Below are 19,471 nucleotides of genomic sequence, written 5' to 3' on the forward strand. Positions count from 1 at the left end.
AGAAATATCAAGACACGTCAATAGATACCTAGTCTTCTGACCAGTTATCCGAGACTTTCATCAGTGCAAAAGCTTTCAATTTAACGCCAAGGTGTCGATTATATGAGCCAAGTGAGTTAGACTTGAGTCTATCTCTTTACTCGGCTTCTGCTCCCTTCTGTCGTGGCCTGCTATGAATTATTTAGTGGCCATCGATTCGTATTGGATATGTCGTTCGTTGGTTTAGTTAGGGTACGAAGTCGTCACCCAGGTCCAGAACCAGGTGTCTGACTCTGTCGTCATCGGGTTCGCAGGAGTGCTGGGATCCATCTTGCTGTTGCTTGTTGCACGATATCGATTGGTTTGGATTCCTGTGTCTGATTTCGCTGATGTTGTGAAACTGCGCGTATGCGACCGTACGAGCGCAGATATCTTCAAGTAGATGTTGAGCTCGATCTCTAGCCGATTATGTGTTTTAATTGGAGACTAGTTCGACGTCCTTGTTTATGGCTGTTTATGCACCGGTAATATGAACTACTAGGCAGTGTAGGTGGGTATATAAGAGTACACTCTTCACAGTTGACGGAAGTCCGGTGGTAATATTGGAGTAAAATCAATGTCTTTAGTGTCCTGAATCAACTGTTGATTCTCCACCTTGAGGTGCCGGCACCACACACAAAGTTCCTTATTAAAGATGATTGAAGTAGGTTCTTGAATTCAACAACTCTGGAGGATGAGAGGAGGCGGGGTGGTATTATATATCCAAACGTGGGATGTCTATCAATGACGTTCACGCCCAACTGTTGGATTTCCAATAATTTCGGAGCCAACATTCGGAAGTCCGCCGAACCAGGGAACTTGCAGCGCTACCTGTTCCTTTCCATCTTCCCCGACACTGACGGCTCTCCCTAACGCGCTCTCGGCCGAAAAGAGAAATCTGGGGTCGACACAGTTGGAGTCACGTTCCCCTTCTTCTCCCTATAGTAGATGCCTTATTGTCGACAACAAACCCAACCAAGATGAACGGCGTGTCGCGATTGGCAAACTGCCGACACGCCAATGTAGGTGGTTGAAGATCGCTACGCTTCGGGGGTTTCATTTCCACATGGATATCGCATGATCATGCGGAGTTTCCACCCGCCGAGCCACCTCAGCTCCGCGTCTGCGCGTTACCACACCTTCCCTGCGCGGACGCAATACACGGAGAACGATGGTACCATCTCGGTGATCTGCCTGATCTGACCTTATAAGGACGAGATAACCACATGGTTGGGAACTGTTCGCCATGCCCTCCCCTCCGCGGGGGTCGTTCCGAGCACCACATTAGATGCATGATTCTCAATCTAGATCTATGCCGGCATTTCAGATAGCTACCCCGGTCGTCTGATTCTCACATGTCTCTCTTAAGAAATCTCAAACATGTTTGGTCCACCACCTTATTTAAGTTCTCGCGATGGCACAATCTTTATCACTTTTGCTGTAGCATGGCTAGACCAATCTGCTGATCACGTACAATGAACATCGAGCCACCGTGAAACACTTACGCTACACTCGCTTGATATTGGAGATTGTGTCAATCTATCTATGTTTTCAATACTCTGTATGATCCGATTATGCATCTTTCATTACTTCGCTGTCGTCTTCAACATACCTCATATCACCACACCACATTGGCTTCGTCGTACAATATCATCGCTACACAAACTATTGCGATAACGACATGATCCAGCTATGGAACACACCACGCATAGTCCACCACGAATGGAAGCCGGGAGTTAATTAGATATGGCGGCTCTATATACCCGAAAACATATGATGGTGATGAATACGTATAACATCGCCAGTGGAGTCGCAGATACTGATGATAACTCAACAGACACAGCAGGCTACATACTCTATAAACGCCAAACTTCCAAGTCAATCCGTCTATCCTACTGGCTTTTTGAGTATCTTTAATACCAATTACTCAGTAAAGAGAGCTGAGAATATAGGATGAAAGTTGACGCCTACATTCACGACTCCATTACCTAGGTGGGTACCTGTGTACCTACTGGAGTAAATAGGTGATAACAGCTAGGTATGCCGATACGGTGTATGTCATTGTAGTAATATATACAATTGTAACAACAATAACTATCACGTACGACCATAGGAGCTAGAGAACTCGGGATCCCGTCCGCTCTCCCATAGATAAGCTGGCTACCGCTGGATCAGTAGTTGGGTCGGTGACGACCAGCGAATCCCCAGTGTTGTACGTTTCAATATCTTTTTGTCATTTTTGACAAGTTATGGGACTATGATCAGACTATGACCTAACAATTAAACATATATAGATGCGTATGTAGGTAGGTATGGAGCTATTTCTACTGCGACTTTATGGGTACCAATCGTATGAGTTGGTAAAGACATCGTATGGTTTCCAACAACCTCTACATCTGAATTATCTAATTCCAACCTCATAGACACGCGTATAAAAGTGCCCGTCGTAGTAATAGTCGTCTTAAAGCAGCAGCGTAGAATTATAGTGTATCAGGAGACTCGGTTGATTAGGAGATTTTCTTTTCTTTCGTACACTCTTGTAGCTGATCCGCGCGAATGAACGTCGGGACCACCATCTCTATGTACAGGACATTCTAGACCTCCGATAATATCTTCAACCAAAAACAATGTTCATTAGTAACTGATCCAAACGTCGTCCCATCGTAGCATGCGTGCGCCTGTCGCTACGTAACCGGCGCCTAAGTTGTTTTTGTAGTCCGACCGATCTATATCCCGCCATGACAAAAGAGAGAAGAAAGAAAAAAAGAAATCTTTGCTTTTAGGCGGATAGTAATACAGATCTAAAATGGGATCTGCCAGGGAAAACGTGCAGACCTTTCCAACTCACCAACACCATTTTAATGCTAAGTTCCCTAATTTTGGTACAAGGACCTTATAGGGGAAGTCTTTGCTTAGGTAAAAAGAAATATACGAATTACCCTCCTAGATCAATACCTAGTACTAGGGGTACTAAGCCGCATCCAACGCCATGTCCAATTAAAATCATGAAGCACCCAGTAGTGCCAACCAGCTACCGCAATGTTGAGCGTAACTGCTCCATCGCAGAAGCCGAAACAAACCGCCTCTCTTCCTAAGAAAGCCCGGCCAACTTTTGTAGTGTAACAAGAACACCTGCGGCCATAATTAGTACAACTTAATAACAGAACATGATAGATGACAACTTACCACTAACACCCTGCGTTAGGGTCGAGGTAGCCTCGGTATTTCGGCTACCCAGGCTCACGGTGACAACATCCTTTACCCCGCCATTACCATTGAGATTGTTAGCCCATTTGAAGACTTTCTCATCCTCACGGCCGTCGCCAATAACCATGAGGAAGTCTACAGGGTTCTCCTCAGATTCCCGCGCTTGCTTGACCGTGTCTTGATAGACTTGGATGGCGGCTGTCTCCTTAGTCCAGTCGATTGATTCGACCACAACGCAGTTATCCAACTGGGTTGCATGAACTCGTTGCTCCTCGCAAGATTCGTTGATATGTCCGGTCCAATCGCTTGCTTGGCGCTCCGCATTTGCGTAGTCGTCGGCATTCTTGTAGTGGAATGTCAATGAGCAGTTGCGATCCTCGATATCCGATCCGGGGGTACGCTCTAGGTAGTACTGAAGTATCCCCTTAACCGCCTCTTTCCACGCGGTGACCCTGTTGTGATCCGCTACCTCGGCCCAGGAGTTCTTCCCAGAAATCTTGATGAAGCATCCATTTTCGGCTATGAGGCCTAGGTTAGGAACCAGGCGGAAGAGGCGATCGAGCTCTTCTGGTCGGCGTCCAGACATAACGTAAACGGTGTTACGAGTATCTTCAACTAGATCATTCAATACATCTAAGGTACGCTAAGGATTTGTTAGTATTGCCGAAGCCTAGTAGTTATGGTATAATTATCATGACCTACCTGAGGATTCATCGGGATAATCTCGTTCATCGGGCCGTAGGGAATTAGAGTTCCTTCTAGGTCGAGGAAGAAGAGCCGACGTTGACTTTGGGAATATCGTTGCCCTAAGGTGTTCAAGTTCAATCGAGGAACGGATGTTTGATCATGGCGGTGCTGCTCCTCATAGACTTGGTCGAGAGACGACAAGAATTTTGAGAACCAGTGGCTTCCAGTATGGTGGCTAACAATTTCGCGGAGTGCATCCCATCGCTCCGTTTTCTCTTCGTCGGACATTTCGAGGGCTTGCTTGATAGCCTCGGAACACTGTCGATAGCTCCATGGGTTAACAGTCAACTCTTTGTTGCCAAAAAGTGACGAGGTCCCAGTGAATTCCGACAGAATGAGAGATCCATGCTTTTTCTCAGAGTATTTGCCATCCTGACAGACAATAAATTCGTGGGATGTGAGATTCATACCCTCGCGTTGGCTCGTGATCATAAGTGCATCTGCAATTGTCAAAAGGGCGAGATATTGAGGGTATGGGATATCCTGCTTCAGATAGACAAGGGGTAGGTACGCAAGGTTGGCCCAGTTTGAGTTCACCCTGGTGACAATGTCCCCCACAGCAGCGTCGAGATCCGTCTTCTCTCCAGTAGATAACGCGACCTGGATCAGAACAACCTTATCTCTCCATTGAGGATTCTTGTTAAGAAATAGCTCATAGGAAAGCAGCTTCTGCCGAACTCCGCGGACGTGGTCAAGCTTGTCGCGAGCGACGATGATTTTCTTGTCCTTATATCGGTCTCGCATGATCTCAATCCACTTCATTACCTCCACATCCTCGCGGTGGGCGTTGAGATTGACAGGATCAATGCCAATGGCATGATTCATGACATTCACGAATCGATCTTCTAATTGGATGCCGTCGGGTGTCGCTTCTACCGCGAGAAGTCGACTACACGTCTGGAGGAAGTGGCGCGTATATTCATGGATTTGGAAACCAATCAGGTTCGCGCCAAGCATACCTTCAAGCAGCTGCTTTCGGACGGCTAGGCAACGGAAGACCTCGGAGGATGGAAAGGCGACGTGAAGGAATAGGCCTATTTTCGCATCCGGAAGCTTCTTGCGGATCATTCCCGGTACCAGGAGCAGGTGATAATCGTGGACCCATATCGTGTCACCTCGTTTCCAATTCTTCACGATCTTGTCTGCAAATGCTTGGTTGAGGTTAACATAGAATTGCCACGAGTGGTCCTCATATGCCTTGCTCTTTGGATTATCAGGGATCTGGTAATGGAAGACAGGCCAGAGAATTTGCTTGCAGAAATGTAGATAATGTCCGTCGAAATCCTTATCCGAGCAGAAAACGGGATACATGTTGAACTCGGTAATGAATCTGTCGTTGATATCATCCTTCTGCTGCGTTCCTTTGAGCGCGTCCGTTGGCATGCCCAGAGTACCTACCCAAGAGTACTCTTCTCCATGGACATCGCGAGCCGCAGCGTCAGCCGCATTACGGAGGCCACCATTGCCTTGGTCGGCATTTACTATGCGCCAATTGGCGTGGGCAAAAACTCTGTCGTGGCTGTCGCTTCGGCTCGATCGAGGTTGGAGAACTCCTTGTCGGCCAAGCTCTTTAGCTTTTTCCAGGGTCCTAGCATGCTCTAGGAGAGAAGCTGGAGGTGGTGAATTCGCTCGGGATTTCGGCTGGTTCGCTCTACCGCCCCATTTTGGCGATTCTTTATCGGCCGGGGCCCTGAATTCTTCATCGTCCGATACGTTTAATACACGTAGACCGTCCTCGTTTATAAAGAGCCCATCGTCGAGGTAGGCATCTTGCTCATCGGGTGTCCTAGGAGGGGTGATAGCGGGGTCGGGAAAGAGGCTAGTACGAAGCTCGAGAGGGGGGCGTTTCGATGCTTTCTTCTTGTTGTTCTGCCGGTAGGTTTGACGCTCAATGGAGGGTGGCGCATCCGGCAGCTTGAAGTAGACAGTTTTTGGTAGAAACCTAGCAGGTGGAAAGTTAGATGAAACTCGGATGAGTAAAAATGTTCCACAGGGAATGATTGGGTTGAGATTCCACTTTGGTGCACGTCTCTCATGCAAGTTGGTCGTAGCTCCCACCAAAGGACCAGGGCAGAGAACAATTAGATCTCGGGAGCTCGATCTAGCACTAATATAAAATAATGACCAAGTGACCAAGCACTTGAATGGTCGAACTTTCAACTCGCGACAATGAAAGCAAGCTTGCGATTATATAACATAAATGGGGAAGACTTACAATGAAGCTAGGAAGATAGTCATTGTGGGAAATAATCGAGTTTAATGTAGTTGAGTATGGTTGTGTGTGAAAGTTGATTTTGACACAAACCAGACTACAATTGCTATGGTAGCCTGGATAGGTAGGGACCGCGAGAGGTTAAACGGTAGTTGTAATATTGCAAGTTCATAGGAAAGAATTAAATGTTTTCGTAGGGATGTTTGTATGTTAGGTGATCCGAGACCCGTGTATCGTGCGCGTATCGTGTTTGAAAGGGTGAGTTAGTAGGCAAGCTTTCTTCGAGTCACTCAGCTACAGTCCAAATTGAAAAAAAAAGTTTGAGATCGGACGCCCTTTAAAAGTCGGGTGATTGAACGGCGGAGAGGAACGGGAGCTAAACGGATACTACCGGGACAGGTTAGTAAGAAAAAGATTATCGATTTTATCGGTTTATGATAGGTAAAAGTGACGCAAGATGTATAAAATTCTCCCAAGAAAACGAGCTTTAGCCAGCATATTAAAGCTGGGTAAGCTGGGGAGCAGTTGGATCAAATCGATGTCAATGAGTTGTACGCATACTATCAATTGGGGAACTAAATTTGGGTACATGTTGTACCTACAGTAGGAAGTCGATTCTTTACTAGGATGACACCCGCAGAACTTGCCAGGCACTAATGAACTGTGCGACCAGTGACGTACTAGAAAGGTAAAATTTTAACTAAGAATACCTCTTAGCTTGTAACCTTTCCCGCGCCGGTCCAGTGTCTATACACGTACTGTTTCCAGTTTACCTAACGGCGCTGCGGCGGAGCTTCTAGCAGGGTTAAACGGTAATCACTAGGGTCTTAGCGCAGCTATCATCGATGGATCTAAACCTTGGAACATTTGAAGCTCTCCTTCTCTGCCTGCTGTCCTGGTCTTTTTTCCTTGCCTTCCTGCCGTCCTGCCGTGTTACACCAGACAAACTAAGAAACATCAACGCCGTCGCTAACAAAATCCAATGTTCTCATTCAGAGGTCAATTCTCCACTTTACAACAACGACGGCCCTTTTTTGAAGCCAACTAAATCATCTCAACCCTCTTACCAATCCCTCGATGTTTGACATATTCGGGTTGTACAATACATAGGAGAAATAGCTCCCTCTCAAAGACGTCAATGAACAAAGATCAAGAATATTTGTATGACTTGATACTTCGTCTCGGGCAACATCGATTTTAATTTAAATCGAAATTGAATGATCCAAGGACATTTTGCTCCGATACGAGGCTTTAGTTTAAGCAACAGCAAAGAGGCTGGGCAACTTGAAAACTTGACAAGAGGATCACAGCCCTATGTGGGAGATCGAGCTTTCTAGGAAGTTCCCTACCAGCCTACCTAGGTACTAGGTATGCGTACCGATCCAGCGATCCAGCCCGTTTTTTTCTCCTACCATAGTACATTGACTTTACCCTGGAGAATTTGGTCCGAAGCTAACTCGTTACAACCTACCTAGGTATAGAACCCACACACTCTAAAGGTGAAGTTGATTATTAGTCTTTTCTTGCCGAGCTCATGTCAAGAACAGACAAGAACTTTCTATCCAAAGAAGGATGTAACTCATAATAACCATCGCGAGTATTCGAGGTCGAACTTTTATGCCCGTACCATATCCCAACAGATGCCGAAATTCCCGTCGGTTTCTGCATTATTATCTTGGTTCTTTTTATTTCTCTCCACTCAAAGAGAGCTCCGCAGTTTCAACGTCGTGTTTCTCGTTACCACTCGTTTCTCTACTTCGGCTTGATGGTATCTCTGTAAATTATACACCAGAGTCCGAGCACATTGTCCTTCCGAGACGTCCCATTGGCTGCTTTTCACCTCTACCGGCACGGGCCATTAGTGAGCGACCGGTTTTCCCCGCAATGCAACCTTTTCGGTCGGGTCTTTGCGGACAATTCCAAAGACGTGATAGCTTCAAAAATCTACAATTATCCCTCCGTATCTCCTTGACCTGGAGGTTTCGTCAGCTACCCGATGCCGTGGCTATTCCTTTAATCTCTCCAATCATGAACGATGTTACTCGTCAGCCAGGAAAGGATTCAAGCCAGTCAGACCGGCGGAATACGAAGGTAATTGGCCGTCTTAGCCTACCGAAACCATGATGCATTAATACCTAAATTAAGCTCAATTAAGCCGCACCTTTCGTGAATTCGTCGAAAATTCTATCTCAAATCACTATATCTTGAAAAGTGATAACTGGAAATAACCAACCTTGGACTTTACAGTGAGCCTAGAACCATCTAACATGTAAAACCATGCAGAATCAACGCGGCTTCCTTGGAATGGCAACCCCTTGATGCCCAAGAAGCCTCAGAGAAACTCACATGTTTCTACGGCTTGCCCGTAGCCCGGGTCCCCGAATATATTGACCTGCAGGGGAATGCAAAATTTTCTATATGCTGTGCTAATTGGCTCACACCCTCAACTTCCCTCATGGCTTTTGTTTCGACTAACTGAATCACAGCACTCATGCATATATGCTCGTTACTAAATGCACAATCGTGAGAGGAAACTCGCAATTTTGGAAGAACGCGCATACGGGTCGGACCCGGTTCTGATCACGCGGCGAAGAGTAGATCGCTGGCAATTACTGGACTGTGCATCGTCTGCCCCATTTACAGCCACGGCCAAGAGCGAGTACACGATCCTAGGCACTAAGAAGAGCTTCACCTATGTGGAGTCTAGGTATTGGTTCGATAGATACGGGAACCCTCTAAGTTAACATTCCGTCTGATGGGTTCCTCTGAATAGTGCGGCTCGGCTGTACAGACAACGAAACGCTTCCAAATTCTGGCGACAGTACTGACCGAGTACTTGGAAGAGTTCGAAGCATGAAAGGACGTTACATCCTTGGCGTGTGATGTCTCGACCAGTCTACGAAGTTATCTGGTCAAATTCCCACTCGATTCCCATACCTGCTAGCCGACCTGGTATCCCAACGAACCGCATATATCGTAATTTACCCCGCCTTTGGCCGTTAGCTTGTGCGGAGGCTTGCATGATGGTCTCGCGGCACCACTCAGCACATGCTCCCTCGATGTCCTCCACATGGTAGGCTGGTAGACTAATTAAGCGCGTCTGAAGGAAATAAGCGCTTGGCTATACACGTCGAGAGACGCCTAGTAACATGCCTTCGTCGTGTCTACGCCATTATGGCGATAGCCTAACGCGAAACTTGCGAGTCAATCGCCATCTGTCGCTTTCTTCACCGAACATACATAGAACCGCGTATATGATAATATTACGACTTGACCTGAAAAAGATCTACATAGCCAAATCTATCGACTCGGATAGGCTCCCGAAGTGGCACGGTCTCATGGCCTCTCAAAACTTATGCAGGAACGGCCCGCATTTCGCGTGCCACCTCACTGGATCGCTGAACTTACCTATGTTGATACTCGACGTTGGGGCAGTTGGGGGTCGTGAAGTCACCTAGCAGCCTAGGTGACTTTCGAAATCGCATATACTATGTACTGTGGGTTACATACGTGGTTCATGTTTCTCTCAATCCTTTTCCGAATATTGTTTCGTATATCCATTTCTAAAGTTCCATTCTGTCACTATGATGAGAAGTCGCCAATAAATGATTTACGAGGGCATCTGTATGTAACGTTATGCAGTTCTAGTGGCTAGAGCGGTCCAGCTTCCAAGGTGGTGGAGCCCGGCAATGAGTTTACAATGAGCTTATCTCGACTCAGCTCTGAAACATCATTTTTCCATCAATTTCGCCAGAGCCGTACGGCTTTGTCTTTCCCTCCGGACCCAACCAGCCGGCCATCCAAGGACCAATCTAACGCATATACCTCATCTTCGTGGCCGGGTAAATCAACCGATAGTTTGAAAGATCGCATATCCCATACTTTCAGAGTAGTATCCCTCGATCCAGAGCAGAGAAGGCGCTGATAATCACATGTCAGTTCTTGAGGGAAAAAAAATCTCGCAAAGTATGCCCGAGATAAGTTTTCATCCAATAAACAAGGGCGATTATCCGCAAGAGGTTGAAAAAAGCTAAGGGTGTGATTACTTACCGAATCGGCCGAGAAAGCACATTGGTATACAGGTGCGACCTACCGAAAGTTAGTAGTTGAGTCATACGTCGCTAACATTGAACCCCAGTAAAGCCATTAAGATGGTGCATAAAGCATCATATCGATGATAGGGCTAATTTGAGATCGTGTTGACTTACATGTCCTCGCAATGTCGTCAGAAATTTCCCGTCGCTGCTTGTCATATTAGCGGCCATGTGTAAAGGTACATGTGTCTGGGCAGATTCCAAGTCTTGCATATTGAGATAAGACGTCGATGACTTACCGGGCCCATATCTTGATGTGATTGTCCCAACCAGCGCTAGCAATCAGGTTCCCGTCTGGGGAGAATGAAACGTGATTCACTTGTTTCTGGTGCCCTAAAAGACGTGCTAGGGGCTTCGTCCCCTGAGCCGGGTCCCAGAGGTACATCGTGAAGTCGTCACTGGCGGAGATGACCCGTTCAGCTATCTTGCCTTGCTGCTTTGCCGCCTTCTCGAACCGTTCCTTCGCCTTCACCCGCTTTTCCTCCGTAGATGCCGGTACATTTTTTGTATGGTCATAGAAGGCTGTCCGGAGCACAAAATCCGTAGAGAGCGCAAGGTGATTCACCCAATGGGCATGCGAAGACAACGTATGTTTTAGCGTCCCGCTCACTGCGTCCCATACCTTCACTGTCTTATCTTGGCTGGCACTGTAGATAAGATCCGTTCCGCCCCATCTAACGCAGCTAACACTACCCTACGTTTCCGTTAGTCCTTTTGCCGACATCGACAATGTGAGTAATCTAAAATGATAAAAAAAACTCACCTTATGTCCAGAGAGAACGTGTTCTGTCCTACCAGTATTCACAATCCATATGCGAATCGTGGCATCTTTGCTAGCGCTTGCTAATTTTGGCGTGTCGTCACACCATAAATGGAATGGCTGCCATGCAATGCTCGTGATCCATTTAGAGTGACCATTAAACGGCTTGCCGAAAGATTGCCCGGATTCGTCCCATATCCGAACGGTCTTGTCCATACTACCAGTAGCTAAATTCTGCCCATCCGGACTCCATGCCAGCGCCAAGACCCAACCCGTATGGCCTTTGAGAGTGTACTTTGGCGTCCCGCTATCTGTGTTCCATATTCTCGCCGTGTTATCGCCGGACCCAGTAGCTAGTAGACTGCTCGTCTTGGGCGAGAACTGCGCTGTTAAGATGGCTTCCCCATGTCCCGGTATCCTATTTGACATGCGCGTCACGGCTTGTACTTTGAATACTGCCTGGGGCTCGGCGGCTAAGGTTATCGTCGTTTCGAAGGGATTTTCGATGCCATGTTTACGGAGGACTGCTAGGAATTCCGACGGTGTCGGGTAGTTATCGACAACCACATCTGAGTTGGGTATATGTATGCGAAAGCGATAGGGTGTAAACTCTTCACGTTCCTACGAGACGACAACGCTTTAGTACATGCCATGCCATAATTGAAGCGTAATGTTTAGAACAAATATCGTACCCTTCCTAGTAAAGTATTCAGCAGCAAAGACACGTTTTTCTCGGTCGCATCTGCTAGGGGTACTTCTATCGTATCGGCCAATTGGTTCCCGTCGTTGTCTACGAATCGCGCCTTGAAGGAGCCGGCTTCGATAACCGGGGGTGTGACATCTTGTTGGATCTGGGTGCGCTCTAGAGCTTCGCGTCTCTGTCGCTTCGAGGGCGGCGGGGCTATGGTAGCCATAATATGGAGATTTTCGCTTGGATGCTAATTCTGTGGGTAGTAATTAGGATATAAGTTTAGAAGAATGTAATTCTTTCTCTGAATTTTCAATTCAAACCGGCGAATAGACTAGCTTTCCTCGTTAATCGAATTATGACTTCGCGGGGTGGATGAGGAACAAAAGTTGAAAATAATTATCGTTATCGTTATCTTTATCATTATCTTTATCACTATCTTATCCTATTTTCTTTTTCTGGGGCTTGTCAAATGAGAACCTTGATGGTTGATCGCTACTGGGGTAGCTGCAGGAACCACCCAGATGTCGCAACCTTGGAAATCGTCGCCTGGAATTTCGCTTCAATTCAAACTCTACATATCAGGTAGGTGCTACTTGAGTCAATTAAATCGAATCCTTCAAAGTTTCCATCAAGCTCGAACTTTCCTTATCTTGTTGAGAGTTATAAGTCATGTTTCAAATTAGGAGAATTTCTCTAGAACTCGAAAAGCTAAGTCGAATTTCAATTCATCTCATTCATAGATGTAGTCATCATCAATACTCTGTCGAGCATTGAAAGTTACCTTCGCAATGGAACCTTTTCCTGGCTCTCAAAGGCCTGAGATGTCTTCAAGTAAAGAAACATCCTCTCGTTCACGACGAAATAGTATTTCTGGTCAATCTGTTTCTCGCACTACGTCTTCTACTCCTCATCCACAAGGCATACACTATGATCTGCCGAGACCGAGCACTTCGGCCAGTCAACTTACATCTACCTCGTACAATGGCAGTCGATCAGCAACAAGCATGTCGCACTCAAATCCCTCAAGACAGCGCCGTCATACAAGTACTGCTTCAGGGCGTAAGTCTCGCGCAACCTCTTCTGTCTGGGGCTCCGAGCCACACGAGATCATTTGTGCTGTCACCGAAGCTCGTGGTGTATCGCCTACTGTTGGACTTGCTTTCGTCAATATCACTACAAATGAGGCTATTCTAAGCCAGATATGTGACTCTCAATTTTATGTCAAGACGGTTCACAAGATACAGATGTATGAGCCATCTACAATCCTAATTGTCAAGACAGCGTTTCCCCCACACCCTAAATCTAGCTTGGTCTCAATTATAGAGGAAGAACTTCCCAATGTAACTATCGAGCCTCTCGATCGTAAGTACTGGTCCGAGAATGCCGGTCTCGAGTTCATCCAAAATCTGGCATTCAGAGAAGACCTGGAGGCCATTAAGGTGGCAATTGAGGGCAACTTCTACGCTACATGCTCGTTTGCTGCGGTATGTGCTATTCTTACCTGTCTTCCCCTTCAAGCTTCTTATTGTCAATAGGCTATTAAGTACGTAGAGCTTTCTTGCTGCGTATCAATCGCATCTCACTCGTTGCGGGTCAGCTATCGACCATCAGAGAATACAATGATGATCGATATCTCCACCATTCACTCTCTCGAACTCATACAAAATCTGCAGAATGCAAAATCAAAAGACTGTCTCCTCGGCCTCCTGAACGAGACTCTTACACCAATGGGTTTAAGAATGTTACGAAGCAACATACTCCAGCCTTCTTGTCAAGTTGAAAATACCCTTACCCCTCGTTATGATGCTTTAGATGAACTCACCGTGAAAGAAGACATGTTCTTCGAAATACGAAAGGGTTAGAGCCGATACACTTATCTTCATACCTGTTACTAACCTGTTTTAGCTCTTAAGGGGTTTGTAGACATGGAGAAACTTCTCACTGCGGTAAGTGGGTGAATGAGTCTACGACTTCCATCTTTAGCTAACTATGTGGCGAAGCTTGTCATCGTGCCCAACCAGTCGTCGATCCAAAACTCAGCGCAAGCTATCAATAATATTCTAAGTGTCAAGGCTTTCATCACTGCTGTGTCTTCTTTGTATGAAGCATTGGGCGCTGCACGTTCAGATTTACTAACTAGAATCCGCGAAATATGTCGTCCCGAGCTCACTCAACCCGTCGCAGATCTCATCTCTGATACAATCAATGAAGATGTGACAGCTACGAAATCATCTCTTGACATGAGAAATCAGAGAACATATGCAGTCAAGGTGACTAACTCATGAATTCATTACTTACAGCACAAGGGCTAAATTTCTCTATGGTGCGGGGTTCACGGCCTCTTAGACGTTGCTCGCCAGACATACAAGGAGGCAACAGAAGATGTTGGACAACACATTGAAGACATAATAAGTAAGTTATGCTGTGTTGAATAAGGCTATTATTGGGTGCCGTTATAACCATTGTCCCAGGAGATCATGATATCAACCCTGAGCTTCGATTCGATGACAACCGCAAGTATTGGCTACGCCTAAGACAGAGCGACTTCGAAGACAAAGATATCCCAGAGATTCTCATCAATAAAGTTTCCAAGGGTAATTGGATTGAATGCCAAACCCTAGTCTTAGTCCAAGTCAACCACCGCATTACAGATTCTTACAACGAGGCAATAATGCTCAGCGACAAATTAGTTCAGGAACTCCTAGACGCGATTCGAGCTCACGTACCGAATCTTTTTCGCGTATGTGAAAGCATTGCGCTTTTAGATATGATGGCGGCGTTCGGTCAGTCTGCTACGACAAGAGACTATGTAAGACCTGAGGTTGGTAGTGCTTTAGCCCTCAAAGGGGCAAGGCATCCTATTTGCGAACGAGTAAGCCAATTTCAGGTCTAGTATAATTCTAAAGATTAACTATTCTTAGGCCAACACGGAACAATTTGTTCCCAATGATGTCTTCGCCAATGAGCAACACCGATTCCAAATCATCACCGGCTGTAATATGAGCGGCAAGAGCACTTACATCCGAATGATACCGCTCCTCCAAGTAATGGCTCAGATCGGCTCTTTTGTGCCAGCACAATATGCTGCCTTTCCAGTGATTCAACAACTTTTCGTGAGAATGTCTACAGATGATAGCATCGAGGCTAACATGTCTACCTTCTCACTTGAAATGAGGGAAATGGCATTTATATTGAGGTATATTTAACCGCTTTTCGTGCAATTCATTCTAATCCAGTCCTAGAAATGTCAATGAAAAAAGCTTAACCATCATCGATGAACTTGGTCGTGGGACTAGCACAAGAGATGGCCTAGCTATTGCACTCGCCATTTCCGAAGCCTTGATCCAGAGCAATTCTCTGGTGTGGTTTGCAACTCATTTTCAGCAACTTGGTAAGTGATCTGGCACAATAATATTTGAAATACCGTCTCAATTTGTGATCAGCGAAAGTATTGGGGAGTAGACCAGGAGCCCTAAATCTGCACCTTGCCACCGAAACCCACACTATGGATAGCGGCAATCCAAAGATGACCATGTTATATAAGATTACCTCGGGACCTATGCAGGAAGAAAATTACGGCCTCAATCTTGCACGTGCAATTGGATTCCCAGAACGATTCATTGAAATCGCAGAAGACGTTTCAAAGACGCTTGCGGAGACCATCGAGAGGAAGAAGCAAGACTCGCAGACCAGGAGGCTACTTCGGCGCCGAAAGCTAATTCTGAACTTGTATGACACTCTCCTTCAATTAAAAGAGTCAGATATGGACGATGCTGCTTTGGGTAGCTACCTTAAAAGGCTTCAAGACGAGTTTGTATCTAGAATGGATGACATTGAACGCGATAAACAAATTGAAGAAGAATCGCCATGAAGGGTAAATGAAGAGCCTAGGGTTTTCTAGCCATCACACACTACTGGTATCTTCTTTACCTATCTTACATATTGCTTGAGCTTTACCTAAGCTTTGATTAACGCAAGTTTGTAAGTTTCTCCGATCTAGCTTGGTCTTTATTTCACAGCCGATCCTATCCAACGCACCATTTCCGTATGTTGCGAATTGATGCAAGGGATATGTCGCTAATGCGATAATAGTTACGAATCTCAACGGTGTGAGAAGAATAACTTATCATGAATACGTATGTCTATTTCGGAATCGGGCCGCGAGCAACTATCACGCTGAATGGCATTTGTACCTCGTATATCCCATTGATAAACTCGGTATCCTCATAGGGAAGGATATAGATTGTATTACTTCAGTTGATATCAACCAAGACACGTTACATGTTTGCCTACATGTTGAAGTCTTCACCCGGATTCGCCCCGTTTACGTGGTTGGGATTGGTTTCATTATACCAATAATAATAAGCATCACTTTGATGCCGTTCCTTCACGCCCGGATGTAACGACTTTCTCATTATTTGGATGTACTTCTCCAGATCGAGCCCGTTTTCTTTTCGGAATTGTGTAAGTTTCTCAAAGTTGGTGCATTGCCGGTTGATAGACCTAGATTCCAAATATTTGTCAGATTTTTTCAAGTCGGGTATGTCAGCTCCCATTATGTGATCGTGTACCTACATACTAAAATTAGTTAAAATCGCTACGTTAGCGAAACCTTCGAGTACGTTAGATGGAGAAGAGAGAAACCCACTCAGGTTGAGGATATTCTTGCCCCGCGACCCAGTGATAGGTCATCAAATTTACGTTACCACTGCACTGCAATGCCTGCAAGAGTATATCAACGCAGTGATTGATATGTATTTCGGGGAGGCCTATGACGGAATGGTTACGGGTTTTCAGATGATAATAGTCTCGATAGGCATTATGGCGTAAAGTGTTCAGACAATGGATTTGGTGGTACACATCGAACGCGCCGACATAAGCGTCGTCGCCCAGTCCCCAATCGGAATTCTCGAGCTTGGGCACGGTAGATGGGTCTTTACCCATCCGGACGATGTCGTCTCGTGTCAATGGATAGAAGCGACTCAGCTCCCATTCATCCCATAGTTCGTCAGCAGTCGGGTTAGGGAGTTCTCGTGCGATCGAGGCTCCCTCCCTAGCTGGAAATAGCGTGCCTTGGACGACCCTTGGCTTCATCTCCAAGTCTACCCTGTCAAAGACGGGGCCTATCTTGCATATTAGCCACCGTATTCATTGCGGCAGTGGCTAGTTCTTACTGTAGGTAGATGCCTGCCGTAACTCGGTGTTGAGCTGGTTTCTCTCATTTCTTGTCGCAGAGAAGAGCGCAAGGGATATCAAGAATAAGACAATATTCGTTATTGTTATTAGTATGGCAAAAATTGTCCATAAGCGGCCCCGATTCGGTCCTTTCCGGGTCTCCGGATTTTCGCTCAGTAACCTCTCCGCCTCCTCATCTTGGTCTTCCATAGTGAATGAAGATGATGGCGATAAGATGAGCTCATCTGAGGTGCTCATTTTCGAAGGTGGTTGGGGTTCACTTGTAAGTTTTGAAGCCATCAGGCCCAATGTACATCTCGACTCCGTCGAGAGGGTGTGATTGTTCTCACTGGTCTTACCAACGGATATGTTGGAACGAGCTCGCGTGACCCTCCCGGGCGAAAAGTATGTTGGAAGCATTCGGTGCTACAATCACAATCGGCGACCTTCCGAGGTGTTTCAAGCGCCCAGGAAATGTTGACTGATCTCGATGGTTAGTTTTAATGAATATCCTAGGTCGATCATGCGACGGAGGGCCGATAAGGCCCCCTTTTTACGAATATCCACTTTTCCAAGTGAGGATTTCTAGCGATGCACGTCTTTTTAAGCTATGTCTGCTCCCCAGGTTCTCCAGATATCTATCATTCAGGATTGCGGCATTTAGATCGATGATTGGAATAGTGGGTTTTATCTAGATCTATGCTTAATATCATAATCCCGAATAGGACATGTTCGGGACAGGACGTGCAAGGGTAATACTTGTTGGGCTGTGCTAACCGGTCTATGATGCTTCGTATTGGACCTCTAGAATCTAAGGAAGCGACCTGTTTGTTGGTAACGGGATTGTGTAGCAGTCCGACCCGTTGATCAATGCAATCCGGACCCGATTCCTCATGCGACGTAACCCGGGTGATCGGCTTACCTCCCCTAGGCTATCAATAATTGGCTAGGGCATGCGAATTTCTCGCCGCATGTAAAGATGATTTGAGTATGAGGTTACTTCACTAGACGTATCAGGAACATTCGAAGCAACGTTCCTAAGGCGCAAGCATGACGCAAACAAGGGATGAGTTGACGGCTCATGCCCACGTGAGCGAGCTAACGCTGCATCTATCGTTCGCTTTAATATGTCGTATGTCTCTGGATATTTATCCCCGTTACTTTTAGGGGAAGGTGCGCGAATAGGACGCCAGATCACGCCGTCGACCATTGATTATCTCCCCTTGTCTAGGCACGGAAGCAGAAAGGATCGACGTTCGTTAGTTCTGTCAGGGGGAACATAGCCGTGCTACCGGGTGCGCCGGTTACATTGCTAGTCCTATGGCGCCGACAGCAAAGCTTAACGATGTTGGGACCATCGGACCGTACACATGCTATCATCCTTCAATTATAAGCTTGATTCATCCGCGCCTGATCTCGACTCATTCTAAGCAAAGATTCCGTCACGATATAAGCATCAATCATCAGACCGTTCATCATATATAAACCATCATCGCCCCCTTCATCAATCTTATCAACTCTCTACAAGATATTCACCTTTAACGCTATTTCAAATCCTCATCCAAGATGCGTGTATCAGCAATCTTCTTCGCCGGCCTCGCCACCGTGGCATTGGCAGTCCCCGTTGAGGTAAGCCCGACAAGTCTTGCGTTACATAGGACGTGAATTGAATTCTGATCATCGATGTCTAGGTTGGGTCCGGTTTAGTTGAGCGGTATAGACCTATCAAGTTGACCGACTCGGCCCTTGAAGGAAAGGAAAGCCAGACGGAGAAGCGTCAATATGAACCTATCGAGAAGCAGATCAAGGAGGTTGCGGCGTAGAAACGCAAATGTTGACCTTCCTGAAAAGATGTGCGGACCATGAGAGGGACGGTAGATTGACAAAATGAAAGCAGCGATGGGGTTGGAAGAGACTTATGATAGCATAATATCATAACCAAGGTGTGCCAAAACGCAACTGACTTATGTGAGAACAGTATGATAAAGATCAACTCATTCATGCTACAGTACTTTCGTAGGGTTTCTGATAGATTGGTGCATTGTCTATATGCCAATAGCGGATATTCGCCCACAGACCTGTAAAGATCGAAAATTGAATAGGAACTATTAACAAATAGGATAATTGAATCCAGCTCGTCAGCCCATTCACTCTCCGGCCCATGTTTCTTCTTCCACTAGGTCTGATTTCATTTGGCAGGCGCTGAGAGTTTAAATTGGAATACCTTCTTGCAATCTGGCGTTTTTCTTTAGAGCTTATGCTCGTTAAGAAGGCCTAAATTATAGTGGCCGTCTATTAAAATTTAGCGGACATGTCGCTGCTGGGTGTAGCTTTTAGCATGGATTTAACATCCAGTATGAAATAATTGCTTATCTTATTCCGCACTGGCTAAGAGACGTGTATCAAGATTCAAGACCCTCCCGATCATGAATTTGATTGCGGTATACCTGTAATAGGGCTATTTAGCGATAGAAAAGGTCCATATAGAAAGGTATGGTCTATTTAAAGGAAAGGAGATACGCTCCTGGGGTATGCAGAGCTTTTGTTTAATAATTCCGCATTCAGCT

At 46.1% G+C, this 19,471-nt stretch overlaps 5 protein-coding genes across 5 annotated transcripts; 2 read left to right on the forward strand and 3 right to left on the reverse strand.

Annotated features, from left to right (window-relative positions):
* Window positions 1-2,525: 2,525 nt before the first annotated feature.
* On the reverse strand, window positions 2,526-6,695 carry GGS22DRAFT_150080 (glycosyltransferase family 20 protein). The gene is made up of 4 exons (XM_047959253.1): window positions 6,188-6,695; window positions 3,928-5,914; window positions 3,205-3,868; window positions 2,526-3,150 (listed from the first exon to the last, which is right to left on the reverse strand). The coding sequence occupies exons 1-4, from the start codon at window positions 6,208-6,210 to the stop codon at window positions 3,110-3,112; spliced, it is 2,715 nt and encodes a 904-aa protein (XP_047823969.1). The 5' UTR covers window positions 6,211-6,695; the 3' UTR covers window positions 2,526-3,109.
* Window positions 6,696-9,783: 3,088 nt separating this feature from the next.
* Window positions 9,784-12,096, reverse strand: GGS22DRAFT_8906 (YVTN repeat-like/Quino protein amine dehydrogenase). The gene is made up of 6 exons (XM_047968347.1): window positions 11,731-12,096; window positions 11,042-11,659; window positions 10,518-10,972; window positions 10,393-10,426; window positions 10,235-10,273; window positions 9,784-10,105 (listed from the first exon to the last, which is right to left on the reverse strand). The coding sequence occupies exons 1-6, from the start codon at window positions 11,950-11,952 to the stop codon at window positions 9,926-9,928; spliced, it is 1,548 nt and encodes a 515-aa protein (XP_047823970.1). The 5' UTR covers window positions 11,953-12,096; the 3' UTR covers window positions 9,784-9,925.
* A 421-nt stretch (window positions 12,097-12,517) lies between these two features.
* Window positions 12,518-15,600, forward strand: GGS22DRAFT_194340 (DNA mismatch repair protein-like protein MutS; the record flags this gene model as incomplete). Its single annotated transcript, XM_047965490.1, has 9 exons — window positions 12,518-13,213; window positions 13,265-13,586; window positions 13,635-13,675; window positions 13,730-13,999; window positions 14,090-14,141; window positions 14,201-14,601; window positions 14,651-14,925; window positions 14,972-15,120; window positions 15,173-15,600. 9 exons carry the CDS (start codon window positions 12,518-12,520, stop codon window positions 15,598-15,600), a joined length of 2,634 nt encoding a protein of 877 aa, XP_047823971.1.
* A 405-nt stretch (window positions 15,601-16,005) lies between these two features.
* On the reverse strand, window positions 16,006-16,808 carry GGS22DRAFT_150087 (uncharacterized protein). The gene is made up of 2 exons (XM_047959254.1): window positions 16,378-16,808; window positions 16,006-16,232 (listed from the first exon to the last, which is right to left on the reverse strand). The coding sequence occupies exons 1-2, from the start codon at window positions 16,671-16,673 to the stop codon at window positions 16,019-16,021; spliced, it is 510 nt and encodes a 169-aa protein (XP_047823972.1). The 5' UTR covers window positions 16,674-16,808; the 3' UTR covers window positions 16,006-16,018.
* Window positions 16,809-18,353: 1,545 nt separating this feature from the next.
* On the forward strand, window positions 18,354-18,831 carry GGS22DRAFT_150089 (uncharacterized protein). The gene is made up of 2 exons (XM_047959255.1): window positions 18,354-18,533; window positions 18,596-18,831. The coding sequence occupies exons 1-2, from the start codon at window positions 18,471-18,473 to the stop codon at window positions 18,725-18,727; spliced, it is 195 nt and encodes a 64-aa protein (XP_047823973.1). The 5' UTR covers window positions 18,354-18,470; the 3' UTR covers window positions 18,728-18,831.
* Window positions 18,832-19,471: the final 640 nt, after the last annotated feature.

The sequence above is a fragment of the Annulohypoxylon maeteangense genome (assembly GCF_022496945.1).
Source record: "Annulohypoxylon maeteangense strain CBS 123835 unplaced genomic scaffold GGS22scaffold_1, whole genome shotgun sequence".
NCBI classification, from domain to species: domain Eukaryota; kingdom Fungi; phylum Ascomycota; class Sordariomycetes; order Xylariales; family Hypoxylaceae; genus Annulohypoxylon; species Annulohypoxylon maeteangense.

Coding starts and splice junctions, on each gene's coding strand:
- GGS22DRAFT_150080 (XM_047959253.1), bottom strand. CDS start 6,210: ATGACTATCTTCCTAGCTTCATT. Junction 5,915..6,187: donor ACTATCTTCCTAGCTTCATT/GTAAGTCTTCCC, acceptor TCCACCTGCTAG/GTTTCTACCAAAAACTGTCT. Junction 3,151..3,204: donor CCTAACGCAGGGTGTTAGTG/GTAAGTTGTCAT, acceptor TTATGGCCGCAG/GTGTTCTTGTTACACTACAA.
- GGS22DRAFT_8906 (XM_047968347.1), bottom strand. CDS start 11,952: ATGGCTACCATAGCCCCGCCGCCCTCGAAGCGACAGAGACGCGAAGCT. Junction 11,660..11,730: donor TGAATACTTTACTAGGAAGG/GTACGATATTTG, acceptor GTCGTCTCGTAG/GAACGTGAAGAGTTTACACC. Junction 10,427..10,517: donor CACATCAAGATATGGGCCCG/GTAAGTCATCGA, acceptor TATGACAAGCAG/CGACGGGAAATTTCTGACGA.
- GGS22DRAFT_150087 (XM_047959254.1), bottom strand. CDS start 16,673: ATGGGTAAAGACCCATCTACCGTGCCCAAGCTCGAGAATTCCGATTGG. Junction 16,233..16,377: donor CAAGAATATCCTCAACCTGA/GTGGGTTTCTCT, acceptor TTTGGAATCTAG/GTCTATCAACCGGCAATGCA.
- GGS22DRAFT_150089 (XM_047959255.1), top strand. CDS start 18,471: ATGCGTGTATCAGCAATCTTCTTCGCCGGCCTCGCCACCGTGGCATTG. Junction 18,534..18,595: donor CATTGGCAGTCCCCGTTGAG/GTAAGCCCGACA, acceptor ATCGATGTCTAG/GTTGGGTCCGGTTTAGTTGA.